The following is a 19,199-nucleotide window of genomic DNA, read 5'->3' on the forward strand; positions in this document are numbered from 1 at the left end:
CTTAGTGCGGAACTCGTTTGCATTAGACAACAGTGTCATCTAGCGGTCAAATATTATACCCTAGGGGTTTAACCAATTAGAGCACAGAAGTGTAGGCAGGTCCTCAAATCTTCCAAATTCTCGTATTTTAATTTTGCATTTGAGAAATCCAATAAAATACAAGAAACATGGAAATGTTGCGTGTTAGTTGTATTATTGACTCGTCTGTTATTATGTTTAGATGCCAGTAGGATTGGGGGCTGATTTGGAGAGTGTGTGGTGTGTGTGAAAATACTGGTATTTGTCACTGCATAATAGTCATAATTATATGAAATTTCTAGTTACCGAATTTTCTAGACTAAAGTGCGTACCTACAAAACCCAAAACAGCCAGAAATCTAAAGGTGCGTCTTATATACCGCAGAATAAGGTGGATAAGATTGGAATTGAATGCCATAATTTTAGGTGAGCGTTACTACATGAGGTTTTACGTTTACTTCTGTACTTGAGCAATGATCGATTAATCAATAACCATTGCTCGCCCAATTTAATACATCAGGATTCGAGCCCAAGTCATAGCAGGTGAGCTGCAACACTTTTTCACTAGACCACATGTGGTCAAGATGACACACGAAACGGGATTAGAGCAGGGGTCTCCAACCTTTTTCAAGGCGAGCTACTTTTTGTTACTAATTAGTGCAAAGGGCACCCAGTTTGAAAGGCATGTTTAAAACAAGAACGTATAATGTTAATGTTATTAGCAGGTTAACTATTGGAAGTAGCGTTATATAGACACAACCACGAACAAAAGACAGCTAAATTCAGAACAGGCCTGTGGGCACTTTAGCTGTCCTTAGGGGGCACCCTGCTGCCCACGGGGATTAGGTTGGAGACCTTTGGATGAGAAATCATCCAATTTTTACAGTAATTTAACCCACGATGAAAGAACCACTGTCTTAGATAGTGCCTTTTGATTTGCATTCTGATAGCTTAAACAGTCCCTCCACTTCTTCACCTGTGTGTCATGAATGCAAAAGACAAACAAAAAACAGAAAGTTTTTCAACTAAATACTTTACAAGCTCTTTTATGTATGTATACATATAAAACCGCAATGCTATTGACAAGTGGAGACTGTTTCATCGATTAGAATGCACTATGCAAATCAGTGATGTTATTCAACTGATTATTCATATTACTCATTCTAGTCTTAATTTCACGTACCTTAAAGATTGGTCCGCCCCACATATGGAAAATACATGACAAAATACTATTTTGGGGGGTTGCGCCTTGTACACCTGGTGCACATCATAGTGGGGAAAATAAGGAATTTCAGTTTGACTGTTTAAATCATCATATAATACACATCATGATTATCTAGCGCTTTTGTTTGGACTTTTGCCAGAACAGTCTCAAATTCCAATAGGTGAGTGTATTTGCACACACTTGAACAAAAGGGAAATTTGGTAAACTTCCACATAAACATGCTCAACACTATAAAGATGGTCATATTTCAAACCACACCCGTGTCTTATAAAATACTGTCCTGCGAGTTTCCGGATGCTTTTCTAGGCAAAAGTGCTCGCCTGAACACCCATCCATCCATTATCTGCACCGCTTATCCTCAGTAGGGTCGCGGGGGTGCTGGAGCCCATCTCAGCTGTCCTTGGGCACAGGCAAAGAAGTGGAGACTGTTTACTCTATTAGAATGCACTATGCAAAGTGACTGGTCGCTAGCCAGTTGCAGGGCACACAGAGACAGACAACTCACTCACTCATTCACACTTAGTGAAAATTTGAACCAGCCAATTAACCTGACATGCATGCTTTTGGGAATGTGGGAGGAAACCAGAGTGCCTAGAGGAAACCCAAGCAGGCACAGGGAGAACATGCAAACTCCGCACAAAGAGGCTGCGGAAGCTGGACTTGAACGCTGAACCTCTGCACCGTGGGTCTGCGCGCCAACCACTGTGGCACCCTCTCCTGAACAAGCCCAGAATATATTCCGTCTTTTATGTTTCATTCATTTTATTTGTTATTTGTCTTATTGTAATAAAAGACCTCAACGGAACTACTTTGCTTCGGCATTAGCTTTTACATCAACACGGAAGTAAATAAGGGACGCACAGAGTAGAAAAGCACATTTCCTTCAGAGAAGTAGTAATGGACACGTGGAAAAGAAGTTGCCGTCAACTGTTGAGTGTGTTTCTCCTTTATAAAGAAAGGAGCAGATGTATCCTAATGGCACTACGGACAAAGACCCAAGACCCTTTTGTCTCGAAGGCCAGCTGTCTCCCACATGCATACACAGTACACACACATAAACGCACCCCCACACACTTACTTGTTCGTAATGCTCTTAAATAGTTAAATATTAAAATATAAAAAATATAAGATAAAATGTGAATTTCCCTGCGGGGATGAATAAAGTATCTATCTATCTATCTATCTAGTTACGGGTTGATGAAAACTGTTGCATATGATATCTTCTTGAGCTGTCAAATAGAACAGTGTGTTTTACGTACGTGTACAACACGGACCGCTACTTCATTGACGTGCAGGCGGACAAGCAGAAAAAGGGCGAGAAAACTGTCCAGAATGCAGAACACAAAGCGCCATGGAAATCCGCAAAGTAGCGAAACCATGATAAGTAAACCGCGATACAGCAAGGGATTACTGTACTTATGAATAGGCAATAAATAAGGCCCGGGACAAAACGACGCATGGCCCGGGACGGGTCTGCGCCCCAGTAGTTGCATACCACTGAAATAGAGTAAACAATCCAAAACTCAGCATGTCAACACATCCCACTGCTTCTTCCAGAGGATGAGGAAGTGATGTGACAATAAAACGCAGCAGTCAGTGCTGATTCAAAACCGCACAGTTGATACTGAACCACTTCCAAATGGGACTAGTCCAAGAATGGGTTCAAAATCATTGAATTAAACAGCATGAGACTAAATGAGAAAAGTAGTGTGTGAAATCGTCCAATACGGACATGACTTGCCACTGAAAAATTGGACAATCGCACCCCAACTTAGAAGTTCCAGACACTGCCAAGTTCCCAAAAACTACTGAATGTTATCTGACTGAAGCCATTTTTTGAGTATGCCTAGAAAAAGTCTTGGAATAGGTCAGATCTACATATTTTTTATGTATTTGTCAGAACCAGAACAGCATTAGGACCCAGATGCGTAACGTTTTGACACAAGCTTTATTTTACGGGAATGGGGCAGTCACGCACGTGAACACAAACGCCAGTGATTAGGCGATTGCTGGGCGGAAGAAGTAAGACGGAAGTCCGGTGTGGAAAAACAGGAGGCCAGAGGCAGACGCGGTCGATACCAGATACCGGACAGATGGGGTCGATACCGGACAGGATGGGACAGACAAGATCGATACCAGATACACGAGCAGATACCGGACAGACGCGGTCAATACCAGACAGGACGGGACAGCCAGGATCGATTCCAGATATACGAGCAGACGGAACGATACCAGACAGGACAGGACAGATACTGGAGACTTGAGTCAGATATCAGACAGGACGAGACAGACTGAATCAATACCTGATACTGGAGTCAGATATCAGACAGGACGAGACAGACGGGATCGATACCAGATACTGATGACTTGCGCAGGATATCGGACAGGATGTGACAGGCTGAATCGATACTGGAGACTAGCAAGATATCAGACAGAACGAGAATGACGGGATCGATACCAGACACTGGAGACTGGAGTCAGATATCAAACAGGACGAGATAGACGGGATTGATACCCAATACTGGAGACTGGAGTCAGATATCAGACAGGACGAGAAAGACGGGATCGATACCGGACAGGATTCACAAGCAGGATACCGGACCGAGTCAAAACACGTCTTGCGGCTGCAGAGGTTTGTTGACGGACTGACAAGGGGTAAGTGAGAGCACTGAGCTTAATTAGGAGGGAAGCCAATCAGGCAACCAATTGCATCTGGCGCCAAACGGGCAGGGCCAAGTGAGGGCAATGGGCATCCATGACAGTATCATTTTAATAATTATTTAGTTTTGCAAAAATAAGGACATTTTTTAATACCTGGCACATTTGTTAAATGTTTAAAATAAATTAATAAAGATAAAATTTGTATTTGTGTGAAACAAAAGCAGAAACATTGTTCACCTAAAACCAGTGTTGGGAGTAACGCATGCTGAGAGCAAGTGTCTCGGTCTCTTGGCTTTGTAGCGTATTGTGATTTGACCGATAACGGATAATTGATAAAGAATATAGAACAATAAACCATACAACAACCCCCCCCGACCCCCAGCTACCGAGCCTCCTCACGTGGATTTTGTATCTTCTCCCCATGCTTGCATGGGTTTCCTTCCTCCCACATTCCAAAAACATGCATGTCAGGTTAATTGGCTGGTTCAAATTGTCCCTAGGTGTGAATGAGCAAGTGAGTTGTCTGTCTCTGTGTGCCCTGCGACTGGCTAGCAACCAGTTCATGGTGTCCCCTGCCCACTGCCTGGAGATAGTTGGGATAGGCTCTAGCACCCCCGCGACCCTACTGAGGATAAGCGCCGCAGAAGATGGATGGATGGATATATCATTGTGTATTGCGAAACGGACATATAGTTCCTTTTTCATTAGGGCCACTTTGTCTGCACTTTGGGCATGGCTGGGGTGAAGGACACAAAGGAGGAAGAGCTGCTGTTTGAGAACGCCGTTCCCTATCAGTCATTCCCTTAAACTGTGCTTAGTTTTTTTCCTAAAATGCCCTGGAGCATCAAACCAGAGGTAGATTATATCATCCATCCAGTGTGCTGAAAATCACCAGCAGCCTGCAATGGATGTTGCAATAACAAATAACACACAGATATTGTCAATTTTCCAGTATAAATCCTATCAAATCTCAAACGTGCAAACATGCAGTGGCTTGCGAAACTATTTGGCCCCCTTGAACTTTCTTAACAAATAAAAAAAAAAAGAAAACGTGGGTATGCAAATTCATTCAGCCCCTTTATTTACAGGGCAGCAAACTCTGTCCAGAAGTTTAGTGAGGATCTCTGAATGATTCAATGTTGATCTAAATGACTAACGATGATAAATGGAATCAACCTGTGTGTAATCAAGTCTCTGTATAAATTCACATGCACTGCGATGGTCTCAGAGGTCTGTTTAAAGCGCATAGAGCATCATGAAGAACGAGGAACACACCAGGCAGGTCCGAGATACTGTTGTGGAGAAGTTTAAAGCTGGATTTTGATACAAAAAGATTTCCCAAGCTTTAAACATCCAAAGGAGCACTGTGCAAGCAATACTATTGTAATGGAAGGCGAATCAGACCACTGCAAATCTACCAAGATCAGGTTGTCCCCCTAAACTTTCAGCTCATACAAGGAGAACTGATCAGATATGCAGCCAAGAGGCCCATGATCACTCTGGATGAACTGCAGCTAAGGTGGGAGACTCTGTCCATAGACATTGATGACCCACGATAATGGGAATTTTGATACCGATCCGATAGAAGTTAATATAGCGTAGTATAAGACTGGACAAGCCAAAAAACGTGAAGACTTCACCACTTCCACAGGTTGGTGTACACATTTTCTTCTGTTTCTTTTATTATGCTATTTTAAGGAGTTTTAAGGGGCCAGCTTCAATGTGAGTATATACGGATTTTGTAATTAGATAGTTACTTTCAGAGAAACGCGCTACTTTTAGTTGTCAGTAATCAGGGGCGGGATACACAATCACTCTTCAAATGGAGTAACTAGTATCTGTAATTTACTTTTTATTCAGTAATGTGCCAAAGACTGATTTTAAGAAGTGTCATTTAAATTGAAAAGTTAATCACTCCAGTTTTCCACGTAGTGCATTCGATGCATAACTGTGATATCTTAAAAAAGAAAGGCCTCAAAATATTCTACTCGCCCCTTATATTTAATCATATATCACATTTTTTATCATATAACGTCATTTTAGTCAAGTCATGTTTATTTGTATATCCCTTAATCACAAGGAGTCTCAAAGGGCTGTAGAGACTATTATTACACCATCCCCTGATTTAAAACCTACATGAGGGCAAGGAGAAACTCAAAAACCTCAACATGAGGAAAATTAAGAAACCTTGAGAAGGGACTGCACATGAGGTAATCCCCCTTTAAGGATGACCAAAGACTACTCGAAAAATATTTGAAAACAGTGCTGGATATATTCTAATAGGTGCTCGCCCACACGAATCACACCGCATAAGCTTGAGGACGGGTCACTCAGAGTGGGATGCACTCCTTCACATTGCAAAAAAAAAAAAAAGAAAATAGAAAAACCCACTGTTGCTTGGCAACATGTACTACAGCACACAGCAAGTGATGGCCACATCCAACAAATGTGAGCAGGCATTATTTCGGACGCACTCTGGCGGTGCACAGTCCAATGACAGCCTATCTGGGTCACGTGGAGATCAAGAAGCCTGAACCATTGTTGGGACATTACAAAGGAACGTAATTCCTTTTCTTGGTAACAAGTACTGTAAGCAATATTCATACTAATAATTTGGTATTCTTTACTATTGTTACTTCGTAATTGTAGGACATAGATCATAGTGTACTCATATTGCGAAGTACTCTAGCTTCACTGACATTGTCACATACATTCCTCAATCCGAGAGGTATTCCCTTTCAGTATTTGCTGAAGGGTGCTCAAATTTACCTACAACATACAAGTAAATACAGTTAAGGTGGCATCATCTCAAGCCCAAAGTACAAGGGAGCTGAATTTCCCCTCATGGAGATATTCTCCCTATCATATATACTCACATCCAAGCTAAATTTACAACTGTCAAATTAAATACTGGAATCAGGGAGCCAGCTTATATGAGCATATTTGGTTGTCCGTCACAGTAACGGATGGTAGGGAGCATGTGGGGAGGGATGTGTGTCTTGTACGGGAACAACAAACTAACAGGAAATCAATGGGGCAAACATAAGTTCAGAATTTACGGAAAGTGTACCATTTTTGGGGCTTTGCAAAATTCTTGCTGCAATATACCGTGCCATGAGAAAGAAGAAAGCGTCTTGGAGTCTTGGTGTCGTTTGAAGCTCAGAGACAAAATGGATATGGAGTGTCTCGGCATAACATTCGTGTGCAAACTCTCAATATTGCACAAGCCGAAAAATATGAAGGGTATACTGCTTCTACAGGTTGGTGTACACATTTTCTTCTATGAATTTTATTATGTTATATTATTCTATATATATTTTCCTGGACAGCTACTTTAAGAGTAGCATGCTACGTTTTGTTGTCAAAAATCTGGAAGGTAACTGAATTACTTTTTATTCACTTGGAACTGAAATAATTTAGTTTTTGCCAGTAACACACCCAACAATGAACAGTCCGCAGACACAAAAAAAGAAATACAAAGTTGTAAAAAATATTTGAAAATATAAGTGTCGTGGAAGTTCAAAAGCAGTTAAACAGCTTAACTGGAAAGAACGCTGTAGTGTTTCAGACTAATCCTGGTTTTCCAGCAAAAGTCATAAACATGTCTGCGTGCCTGTGTGTGTGTTTCACAATTTTTGTGTACGTATGTGTTTGTGATGACTACACACGACCACAAAATGATTGGTGGATTAGTGATGTGTCATTCGTAAACGTGCTGGTTCTATCAGCCGGCTCTTTGAAATGAACGACAGGAGCCGGCTCCCTGCCAGTGTTGGGCACCTTACTTTCAAAAAGTAATCCCTTTTCCATACTCACTACTTCTTCCAAAAAGTAACTGTTAGTTAGTTACCGCAATACTCTATAGCGAAAGTAACTAGTGATGAGGAAAAGAAACTATTTCAATTACTTTAAAAATAAGTTTTTGCATGTCAAATAATTTGAAATTTTCTGAGAAGTATTTTAGTCAGTTGACTAGAGACAAACAGACAGGTACTTGTGTTACCTTCTATTATTTATTGTACCCCCCTTACGGCAGCCACTCCAGCAGCTCCCGTGTTATTTTCGATTGTTCTCAGTTATTTTCGATTGTTCTCAGCTTAGGGATGCTGCTGGAAAAGTGAATTTCCCTTCGGGGATGAATAAAGTATCTATCTATCTATCTATCTATACTTGAAGTGGTCATATAGTGAAGTCAAATCAAGTCATGTTTATTTGTATAGCCCTTTATCACAAGGAGTCTCAAAGGGCTGCACAGATCTCAGCCAACTGCAATCTACAGACTATTATTACACAATCCCTGATCTAAAACCTACATGAGGGCAAGGAAAATTTCAAAAACATCAACATAAGGGAAATGAAGAAACTTTGAGAAGGGGCCACATATGAGATAATCCCCCTTCCAGGATGATCAGGCTGCAACGGATGTTGCAATAACAAACAATACAGTACACAAATATTGTCAACATGAAATATAGGTCATTCATAAGCTATAGAATATGATAAAATAACAATCAACGGTAAACAATATAAAGTGAGTCAATTAAATTAATCGGAAGAAAATGGGGGGAAAAATAAAAAAATTAAAAAATACAATAACAAAAGGAAAAGTGAGATAAAAGAAGAAAAAAATAAATGTTAGATTTTTATATAAATAAATTAACACTGAAAAACACAGGAAATCAAAATATTTATAAATCTAAAAAAAAAAGATAAACTACAAAGCAATTGTAACACTTATTATGATCAACAAATTTAAAGTCTACACAGGATCACCGAAAAATGCATATTGATCAATCATAGGAGAAAAAAGGCATCTCGGAGGGAACCAGCTGTTGATTCGTTCACTTCCAGGCTCATAGAGACATTTCGTTTGCAAACAACTCGAGTCGGTTGCGACTCAGCCCTCATTCGCCTTTTCTTTCGGCGCTAGTAAATACTATATCCGTATTTGCTATCTAATTTTAAATGGTTATTTTTGTATTTATTTCTAGTTTTGTATTAATTTGATTGTATTTGATATTTGTTATGGTCCTGAAAAGTTCATTTTTTATTCAACATTTTACTCTGTTTTGTGTATTTTAGAGATTCCATGATGCTTGATTTTAAAGGGACAAGGTGGAAATTTTGACCACTAGATGTCGAGCTATTCTATAGTGTAGTAATGTAGTGTAGTTTCCCCTATCAAGATATTTATCAAATTTAAAGGAGCAGTGTGTCGCTATTTTGTGTAATGCAACTAAAAACGAGTGCTACAAATGGCAAAGTAATACGGAGACTCAAAGTGATCAATCATCACCAATTTTTTTCTCATTTTTTGCCCAGCCTTTCAAAAGGTCTTTGGGAGTACCACTTAGGAGCAAGATGGCAGACAATCGTGTCAGCGCCCTCTAGTCGAGTCTCATAATATGTAAAATAGATACAAATTTCTTAACCTACGAGTATTTTCTTCAAAAGGCATGTTTACATGATAGTTCGTGAATTTTTGCTTATTCGTATAGCCCTTAATCACCAAGAGTCTCAAAGGGCCTCACAGACTTATTTTTTTTCTGTTCTATTTCTTTCTCTAAATTTTCTGTCCTTTGCTCTCTTTTTCTTTTTTTCTCTTTCTTTTCTCTCTTTCTGACTTTCTCACTTTTGCTTCTATTTTACTCTCTTACTTTTTCCTTCTCTCTTTTATTCTACCCAGTAAAAGTTCTGAATAAACGTTGTTTATTTTAAATATAACTACCGGTACTCTACTGTTAAATAATCATTGTAGACATCAATGTGAACTGACTATAAAAAGGCTTAAGAGTTAAACTAGTTAAAACATTTTTAATTATTAATTCATTTTATGCATAATGTGATATTATTTTTATTGTTATAACGATTAAATTGACACAACAAATCTAAAGAGCCGTTTGAAAGCTGTAAGAGCCGATTGTTCTTAGCGAGCCGAGCAGAAAGAGCCGGTCCTCTCGAAACAGCTAGAATTCCCATCACTATTTAAGAAAGAACTGGATTCGGTCCCAGTGTGAACTTCAGTGAGAGAGAGAATCTGTCTGTGAGGCTTATCTGCCAGGAAAGGGTCTGCCAATGCGGTCATAAATCAATCAAGAGACAAAACACAAGTAGACAAAAAAGCAGGATGGGAGCTCGCACCTGAAATACTGAGATACGGACATATCGAGGAGAGCTTTCAACAGGGTTGACTGTCGGACTTCTGACTTTTATTGAGAATAAAGTGTCACAAAAAGTGCATACACTGGAGAAGGGTGTTTTTCAACCAGTGTACTGTGAGACTACACAACACTTAAATAAAATGTTTTAAAAAATGTTTTATTACTCTTGTCAAGTCATGTTTATTTGTGACGCCCTTAATCACAAGGAGTCTCAAAGGGCTGCACAGATCACAGATTATTGCAAACTACAGACTCTTATTACACCATTCCTGTCATGAAACGGAAAAGGATCAGGACCCAAATGTGTGATGTTTCTCAAACAAGCCTTTTTTTCAGGGTAAGTGGGGCAGTCATGCACGTTAGGCAGCAGTCTGGCGAGGAATGACAGGGAGCCAGCGGCCGACGAGATTGATACCAATTGCCCGAGCAGATATCAGACAGATGGGGTCGATACAGGACGGGACGGACAGGATTGGTATCAAAACAGGATATCGAAATTAAACAGGACAAACTAGACGGGAACCAAACTGGAAACCGATATTAAACAGGACGAAATAAAAGGGAACAATACCGGACAGGAAATACCAACAGGAAACATGACCGAGTCAAAACCCACACAGAGCTTCGTTGACAGACTGACAAACGGTGAGTGAGAGCACTGAGCTTAAATAGAAGGAAAGCCAATCTGTCAACAAGCCACAGCTGGCGCCACATGGGCGGGGCCAATTGGGCAACCGTGACAATTCCCTGATCTAAAACCTACATGATGGCAAGGGAAAACTCAATAACCTCAACATGCTGAAAACGAAGAAACCTTGAGAAGGGACCGCACATGAGGTAATTCCCCTTCCAGGATGACCAGGCTGCAATGGATGTTGCAATAACAAATAACACACAGATATTGTCAACAGAAAATATAGGTTATTCATAAACTATAGAACAGAAGTGTGTTTTAAGCCTAGATGTAAACAGTTCCACTGATGTTGCAGATCGAATCTCAATGGGCAGAGCATTCCACAACACCGGGGCTAGAATGGAGGACGCTCTCGAACCTGTGGTTCTCTTCTTGGCTCTTGGGTGTATAATTTATCTAATCACATCCAGTCACAGTCCGATTAAGATTAATATTCTGTGTCTCGTAATCTATGTGTATTTGTTGAAGCCAAATGAACCATGCATGTGAGATGTGTGTATCATTTGTGTCAAATTGGGGTCTCTGTTTTTTTTCTATTGTTGTAATGTTATGTTTCAAAATATCTTATTCATACTTTTTATTAATATTGTTATGAATCTGCAGCTGAAATAAAAGCCCAAAATCTAAATTTGCTTAGGGCCACATGAAGACTTTGGCCAGCCCTGAATGTGAGTTTGGTGAGTTTAACGTTATTAAATATGTTATAACCGTTGTCATTCTTATCATGATTACAAGTGTGTTTAACGTCGCCCCTGGGCCAGACCATTAAAATATTGTCAGAAATGGAACAGGTCAGTGGTACAGAAAAGGTTCCCGACCTCTGTTTGTATTAGACATTGTAACGGGAAGTTTCCTGGCATTCTTGTGTAACGCACAATGTAACCACTAATGGCGCTACAGCAAACAATCCATCATTACCACATTTTCATGACAGCCGCACATTGTGGATCTGGGCCTTAATGTGCGAGGCATGTGGCGCGAAACCACATCTGGTACCTCAAGGTCAGAGATGACTCAGGAGTCCCTAGACACGGGCTGTTAAATATAATCCAGCCCCCAAGACAATGCCGAGAGAAGCACAAAAGAAAAATGAGCATCATCATATCAAACAATAACCTGCAGTTCTAAATATGTCCACTGGATGTCACAAAAGCCAGGCGCCACTCGCAAAGTAAACCGCCAACTGTAGCTGTATTGGCTGACTACCATCCATCAACCAGAGAACATAGGAGGAAACACCCATCCCAATGTTATTTGAGTTCAAAATAGCAGTCACGGAGGCGGTGTTTTAAAGGGAGACGGTGTATTATTTGACCACTAGATGTTGCTGTATTGTATATTGCAACCGAAAACGAGCGCGACAAAACACAAAACCCACAAACTACGGAGACTCAAAGGGGTCAAACTGCACAATCTTTCTTTTCATTGATTTACCAAGCCTTTCACAAGGTTTCTCGTTTTAAGGAGTACCCATAGCAGCAAAATGGGGGACAATAATGTAATCTCCCTCGAGGCTAGCCTCATGTTACGTACAATAAATACAACTTTTTTGACCTACGATTAAAGAGAAATGTACGTTTATATGATAGAATGTGTATCTTTGCTGTATATTCAAATCAATATTATTATTTTATTGTTCAGGATTTCTTTTAAAATTAGAAGGCGCTGAATAATACACAGCGTCCCTTTAGAGCAATACAAATGCGTGGATGTCCCTCTAAATGTGCAACATTATCTACTAAACTAGGCTTTTATCCCCATTGATTGGAAACTTTGGGTCGGCACTATGTTTAAAAAATACAAAATGAAAAAAATAGCACCTGGGTGTCTTTGCAGAATCCAAAAGAACCTTCACGTCTTCTGTATAATAGATATGAAATTTAACATTAATTTCCAAATTCAGGTAAATCTTTTCTTTTTTTTCAGGCAGTAAAATATTTTTGAACAAATTGTACTGAAAAGTTAGTGTTTGTGTGTTGCGTTTTTTTACTCTTAGATTTACACGAGTTACTCTGTGTTAAATTAAGTGTTGTAGAAATGAATTCACAGTTAATATAAAACACTGCAAGAGATTTAATATTAGTGAAGCTAATGCTAGTTTGTTGATTCTTCGGCAGAACCAATTTTTAAGAAAGCAAACCAGACTTACTGAAGCTGTGCTGATTTGTCATCTTGCTAGCAGACGCTAGTTTGCTCATGCTAGCTCGGTACTTCTATTTTTTTAATAATCTGGATTTTTTTCAATCGGCCGATTTTTAAGATAGCTTGCTAATGCTAGTCCACAAATGCTGTCTCCGTACTCAATGTGTTGATGATCTGCTTTTCAACAAACCAGACTTACTGAAGCTGTGCTGATTTGTCATCTTGCTAGCAGATGCTAGTTTGCTAATGCTAGCTCGGTACTTCTACTTTTTTTAACAAACCAGACATTTTCAATCCGTCGATTTTTAAGCTAGCTGGCTAATGCTATTCCACAAATGCTGTCTCTGTACTTAATGTGTTGATGATCTGATCTGCTTTTCATCAAACCAGATTTACTGATGCTGTGCTGATTTGTCATCTTGCTAGCAGACGCTAGTTTGCTAATGCTAGCTCGGTACTTCTATTTTTTTTAATAATCCGGATTTTTTTCAATCTGCCGATTTTTAAAATAGCTAGCTAATGCTAGTCCACAAATGCTGTCTCTGTACTCAATGTGTTGATGATCTGCTTTTCAACAAACCAGACTTACTGAAGCTGTGCTGATTTGTCAATGCTGTTAATTTACTTTTCCCCTTGAGGGTGTTTTTTTTTCTTTTTCGTAGCTCCTGGGTATGTAATAATTATTTTTCTGCAAACATTAAGGTAATCCCTATTCCTAAACTTTCTTTCCCCATTTAGAACTCAGAGTATTCCTCTTTGCTTCCAATGAGTGTTGTATGAAAGATGAACCCGTTTTGTGTAAATTGCCACATTGAGTCCGTCATCAAACAGTTAAAAGCATTGTGGCCTTACTTCACCCTCGCCGCCAGTAACATAATCCCTTAAGCATCTGTGCGGCTTGATTATGCTTATTGTTGTAATCGGGAAAATTGTAATCGTTTCAGGGCAAAGCACACAGATAAGCGCGGTGAACCACTGACTTCAAAAATCGATTTGATAACTGCATAAATAGCCAAACTACATGCATATTTTCAAGAAATGATCTACAGTATATACATAAAATGCTGCTTACAGTCTCAGTAGATCGACTCTTTATTATTATTATTTTTTGAGCGTTTTTTTCTCCTCTGTATGAAAATCATACAAAAGGAAACTGGGGACAAGAGTGGCACCAAAAGAATAAAAATAAAATATTAATGGTATTTGCATAGATAGAGAGATAACGAGATAGAGGGATAGAAGCAATGAGATAAAGATCTAGAGAGAGGTAATGAGAGTGATAGAGAGATAGGAGATAGCGATAAGTAGAGCTAAAGAGATAGAGAGATAAGAAAAATGTATAGGGATAGAGATCACGAGCTATATGGATACAAATAGAGGGATAAATAACAAGAGATGGAGAGAGTGAGATCATGAGAGAGAGAGAGAGAGAGAGAGAGAGAGAGAGAGAGAGAGAGAGAGAGATATAACAAAATATATAGATTAAAAAAAAGAGATAATAATAGATATAGAGACAGATAACAAGATATATAGATAGAAATAGATATTGAAAGCTAGAGATATAGATATGGCGAGAGATATATGGAGAAAGGTAATGAGAGAGATGAGAGATAGCGATAAGTAGAAATAGAGATAGAGAAAGAGAGAGATGATAAGAAAAATGTATAGGGATAGAGATCACGACATATATAGATAGAAATAGAGAGATAGATAACAAGAGATGGAGAGCGAGATCATGAGAGAGATAACAAAATATATAGATAGAAATAAAGAGATAACTATAGATATAGAGACAGATAACAAGATATATAGATGTAATAGATATTGAAAGATAGAGATATAGATATGGCGAGAGATATAGATTTATAGAGAAAGGTAATAATAGTGATAGAGAGATAAGAGAGCGATAACTAAAGAGAAAGAGAGAGATGATTAGAAAAATGTATAGGGATAGAGATCAGGAGATATATAGATAGAAATAGAGAGATAGATAACAAGAGATGGAGAGAGCGAGATAACAAAATATATAGATAGAAATAAAGAGATAACAATAGATATAGGGACAGATAACAAGATACATAGATAGAAATAGATATTGAAAGATAGAGATATAGATATGGCTAGAGATATATATGTATAGAGAGGGATAACATGAGAGATGGAGAAATAACAAAAGATAATGACATAAATAAAGAGATATTTACAGATGTAGATCAAGATACAGAAAGATTAAAAGAAATATAGACATAACAAGAGAAAGATAACGAGAGAAGTGTAGAGAGATAACACGAGAGACAGATAAAGATAGAGCAAGATAACGAGAAATATAAATAGATGATGAGAGGTATGGACGGAAGGAGAAACATAGAAATATAGGAAATATAAAGATAACAGGAAATATACATTCAGATAGAAAGATAACAAGAGGGAATGAGAGAGAAATAACGAGAGGGATAGGGAAAGAGAGCTATCACGAAAGATAGCTAGAGCTAGAGAGATATGATGAGATAGCTAGAGATCACAAAATGGAGATAAAAAGAGAGATAGATGCAGTTAATGAGAGTGAGAGACATCCAGTTAACGAGAGGTATAGAGCTCACGAGAGAGATCGTGATGGAGAGAGATAATGAGAGAAATAATTGTATATTTTTCGGCTGGATAGTGGCCCGCGGGCTGTAGTTTGTCCACCCCTCTATTAAAAGAAAGGACCTGGGGGAGAGGGGTTGTGAGGTCCGGGGTCATAAAAAACCTGCAGGCTAAACTGGGAGACAGCTTTGTTTCTCTTCTAAATGGAAATATAAAAGCAGGAAAAAGCATAATGGCTGATGGGGGAGAGAATAGGCAGAAGGGATGCTGCTCTACTTCTCAAAATGAAACCAAACCTCTCACATTCGCCCACCCCGCCCCCACCGTCGTCTTCTTCCTTCTGCACATCATTCACTCATCACCAAAATCATCCGTCACCAAAACGGAAGTGAAAACCTACAATAATAATCGAGGGAATATCCAATCTTACCTCTGAAGCTTCGTCTGTTGTCCGCGATGCATTTTGAAGGATGGAGGAGCAGGTGCAAGGATGCAAACACAGCGACGCCCCGCAAACGCACGCGTGCACGAAACGTTTGCAGTTAATAAATCAGATGGAAAGGAGAGTCGAGGCGAGTACGAGGCTTACCTGTTTTGACCGGAATCCGGCTTTTGTATCGGATGCTGGCCGTCATGTCAACCGCTCAAGATGCGCCACGCTCGCCAGCAGAAAGAGGCAAGTGCCAGAAAGCACATAAAAGGAGGCCGAGGAGCGAGGATGCAAACCACGCCCATTGCAGTGGCTCAGCCAATACGATCACAAAAATGAATACAAGCCGGAAGTATTGCTAAGGACACTTTCCCTGGCAATATCTCCGATGGTTTGATATCGTAAACGAGAAAAATGAGTGTTGCTTTGTTGAAAACAAACTAAAAACATTTAAATGTGAGTGTATTGTAAGAAGAAAAGAAAAGCACAGACAGGATTTTAGAATTAATCTGATTCTGTTTTCATGCAGAATTTAAAGTGACACAAGAATACACTTCAAAGTTTTAATGACAATTCAAATGAACGACAGGAACGTTAATAAAATAAACAAAGAAAATGATGATTTTCATTTCATTGCAGAGAATCCCAAATCGATGGGTATCGCTGCTTTCTTAAGCTTCGTGGGTTAATGTCAAGATCCCATAACTATCAACCTATACGTTTTTGCAGTTTTAAGACGTGTACGACGTACAAGAAAATCTGTACGGAAAAACGCAAATTTGTCAATTATAGGTACCATCCGGTATACACCGACTATCACAAAACGGCAAATCAATCAAGTCTAACGAGTTCGCCACGGTAGCCTCTACCTCGGTATCATTTTTTTCGTTGGAAAGGAAGCGAGCGGTTTGATGCTACTGTGCGTATGCGTCTGCCGCCTGGGTATTTCCCATCATGCATCATTCCGGGAAAAAAAACGGTGTAAGATTATTTTGTATTTTGCAAGGGAAACTACGACAGTTTGTACGGGCATGGAGCCGTGGAGGTTGACAGGTATGAGATCCAAGGAATCATCCATTTCCTACGACCTTGATGCAGAGCTCTGTGATGAAGCCTTGTAGTGTATTATGAACTGACCGATAAAGGATAATGGATAATGAATAAAGATAGAACAATAACCCTTAAAAAATCCCCCCCCTCCAAGGAATCAAGGAATTTCCCCAAGCAAGGGGGAAAAAAACCTGGCCCTTAAGAAACGCCAACAAAAGAAATATATTCAGTCTTTTGTTGAAGAATAAACTTTGACAACATCGAACCGTCTATGGCTACTCTCAAGGAACACAAAAGGCAACTTACTCATTGCCCAAGCTAGTTACAATAACTTACACAGAAAAATGTAGCTATATATAATGTACAGTAAATAAAATGTAAATACTACTTTAAATACAGTGGTACCTTTACCTACGAATTAAATTCATTCTAGGAGTAGCTTCGTAACCTCTGACCTGAAATATTTGTAAGTAGAGGCACCTTTGGAATGTAAATGCGCGAATCCGTTCCAAGCCACGCAGAAGTATGATACTTTCTTTTAATAAATCATAAATGAACATCAGAACATGAATCAAATACATATTCAAATTAGATTGCCACAAAATCATAAAGCAAAAGGTAAATAATGTAAAAAGACAAAGAATAAAGGAAATATTAAAAATATTCATTTACCTATAACTGACCTCTTTGTTTACTGGTCCTCAGCAGTGTTTTTTGCCTCGTAGTTCTTGAAAAACTGATCCAACGACGTCTGCCTTTGGCGGCTTTTGACAATCCGTCAGAAATGCACGAGGCAGACGTAGCGATAGCCTGACTTGTCAACACTTTTCCCGGGGGATTCCTTTCCGTAAATTCTGAGACTTCATGTAATTTTGCCAAGTCTTTCATTTGGGCTGAACGAAAGCTCCATCCTCCTCCTTGTCGTCTCTGAACTCCTCCAGCATGGTGGTGTGTGTTTTCATACCTTTATTTTGTGTCTTGATTTGTTTTGATGGCCACAGAAAGTTTCTTAGTCTTCTATCCTCCTTGTCATCATTTCTGCATGTCTTTTGTGGGGTCCAGTGTGAATGATAGCTCTTTGTAGCGGTACCATACAGTGGACTGTTTACAGAGCGGGAAGGGGACACGAAGAGCATGCCGGGATTTGGGTGTATGCATCGGGTTGCCAGGTAGAACTCTGGGAGTGGCAGCGTGTACAGTACTGTATTTTTGACTTTGTATTAGAGGTAAGATCGGGTCAGGCCGCTGGTATATAAGCCCAAACCAGAACCGATTAACTTGATCTGAGGGACAGAGACCGAAGCAAACCGGAAGCTTTACTTTTGAAACGTGCATATTTCGGCGCCTATGTGTGCGTGTTGGCGTCGAAGTGCGCGGTTCAGATTTACTTCTGGCCGAGTCCCTCAAATCAAGTGTGCACTTGGAGGTGAAGCGCTAAACTGAAAACTTCGGCGCCGAATTGTGCATTTTGGCAGAGTGCAGAGAAACTTAGATAAATGGCTTCAAAAAAGAAAATCCTATTCTGGGCGAAAAGCAGGAAGAAAATTTGTAAAGCTTGTAAGCTATTGGCGAGAAGCGGAAATTGACGTCTGACATAAGCCATCTACAGGTGGAAAGAGGAAGCAGCGGATATTTTAACGTGACACGTGAGGACGAAAATTTCTTTGGATTTAGACATTTTGAGTTAAACTGATAGCATAAAGAACATGCTTCGAGTTTTCTGAATAATATGACTGATGCAGATGTGCACATTGACACCAAACTGCGGTGTGGAAGTGTTACTCTAGTATAAATGCTGTTACTTCAGATTCTCCGCAGGGAGAAAAATGGCGAGAGAAGCCTGGCCGGGCCTAATGATTGACATTTTAAGCTCAAACCCGGACCAAAATTCTGTCCGTGTTAGGGCCCTTGCCCAAGATCTTACCAATACTTTGCATCCTGAAACGCCTTTGTAACTAGAGTCAATAAATTCCCGTTCGGGTGTGTTGTAATCTGAAAACTTTGTATGTAGAGACATTTGTAAGTAAAGATGTAAAAAAAAAAAAAAATGGTGCTAAGCAGACACTTACCTGATATTGTTTTCAACAAGCACGTAGACAGGAAATGTAGTTTTTGGGCAAAAGCGCCTTTCAACTCAAATGTTTTTTTAGACGCTCTAACATTTTTAAAGAAGCTGTAGAAAGTTTGGAACCCCTACCTGAAAAAAACGACAAGGAGAGGAATGGGAACTACC

At 39.5% G+C, this 19,199-nt stretch overlaps 1 protein-coding gene across 1 annotated transcript in view; it reads right to left on the reverse strand.

Annotated features, from left to right (window-relative positions):
• Positions 1-16,213, reverse strand: part of septin5a (septin 5a) — a 34,286-nt gene extending 18,073 nt beyond the window's left edge. Inside the window, exons 1-2 of the mRNA XM_088336190.1 lie at positions 16,076-16,213; positions 15,917-15,930 (exon numbers count right to left, since the gene is read on the reverse strand). Coding sequence (XP_088192316.1) covers positions 15,917-15,930; positions 16,076-16,121 — 60 coding nt within the window. The 5' untranslated portion in view covers positions 16,122-16,213. The remainder of the gene's footprint in view (positions 1-15,916; positions 15,931-16,075) is intronic.
• Positions 16,214-19,199: the final 2,986 nt, after the last annotated feature.

Source organism: Urocampus carinirostris, chromosome 5, assembly GCF_059441175.1.
Source record: "Urocampus carinirostris isolate Australia breed hairy pipefish chromosome 5, RoL_Ucar_1.0, whole genome shotgun sequence".
Classification (NCBI taxonomy): domain Eukaryota; kingdom Metazoa; phylum Chordata; class Actinopteri; order Syngnathiformes; family Syngnathidae; genus Urocampus; species Urocampus carinirostris.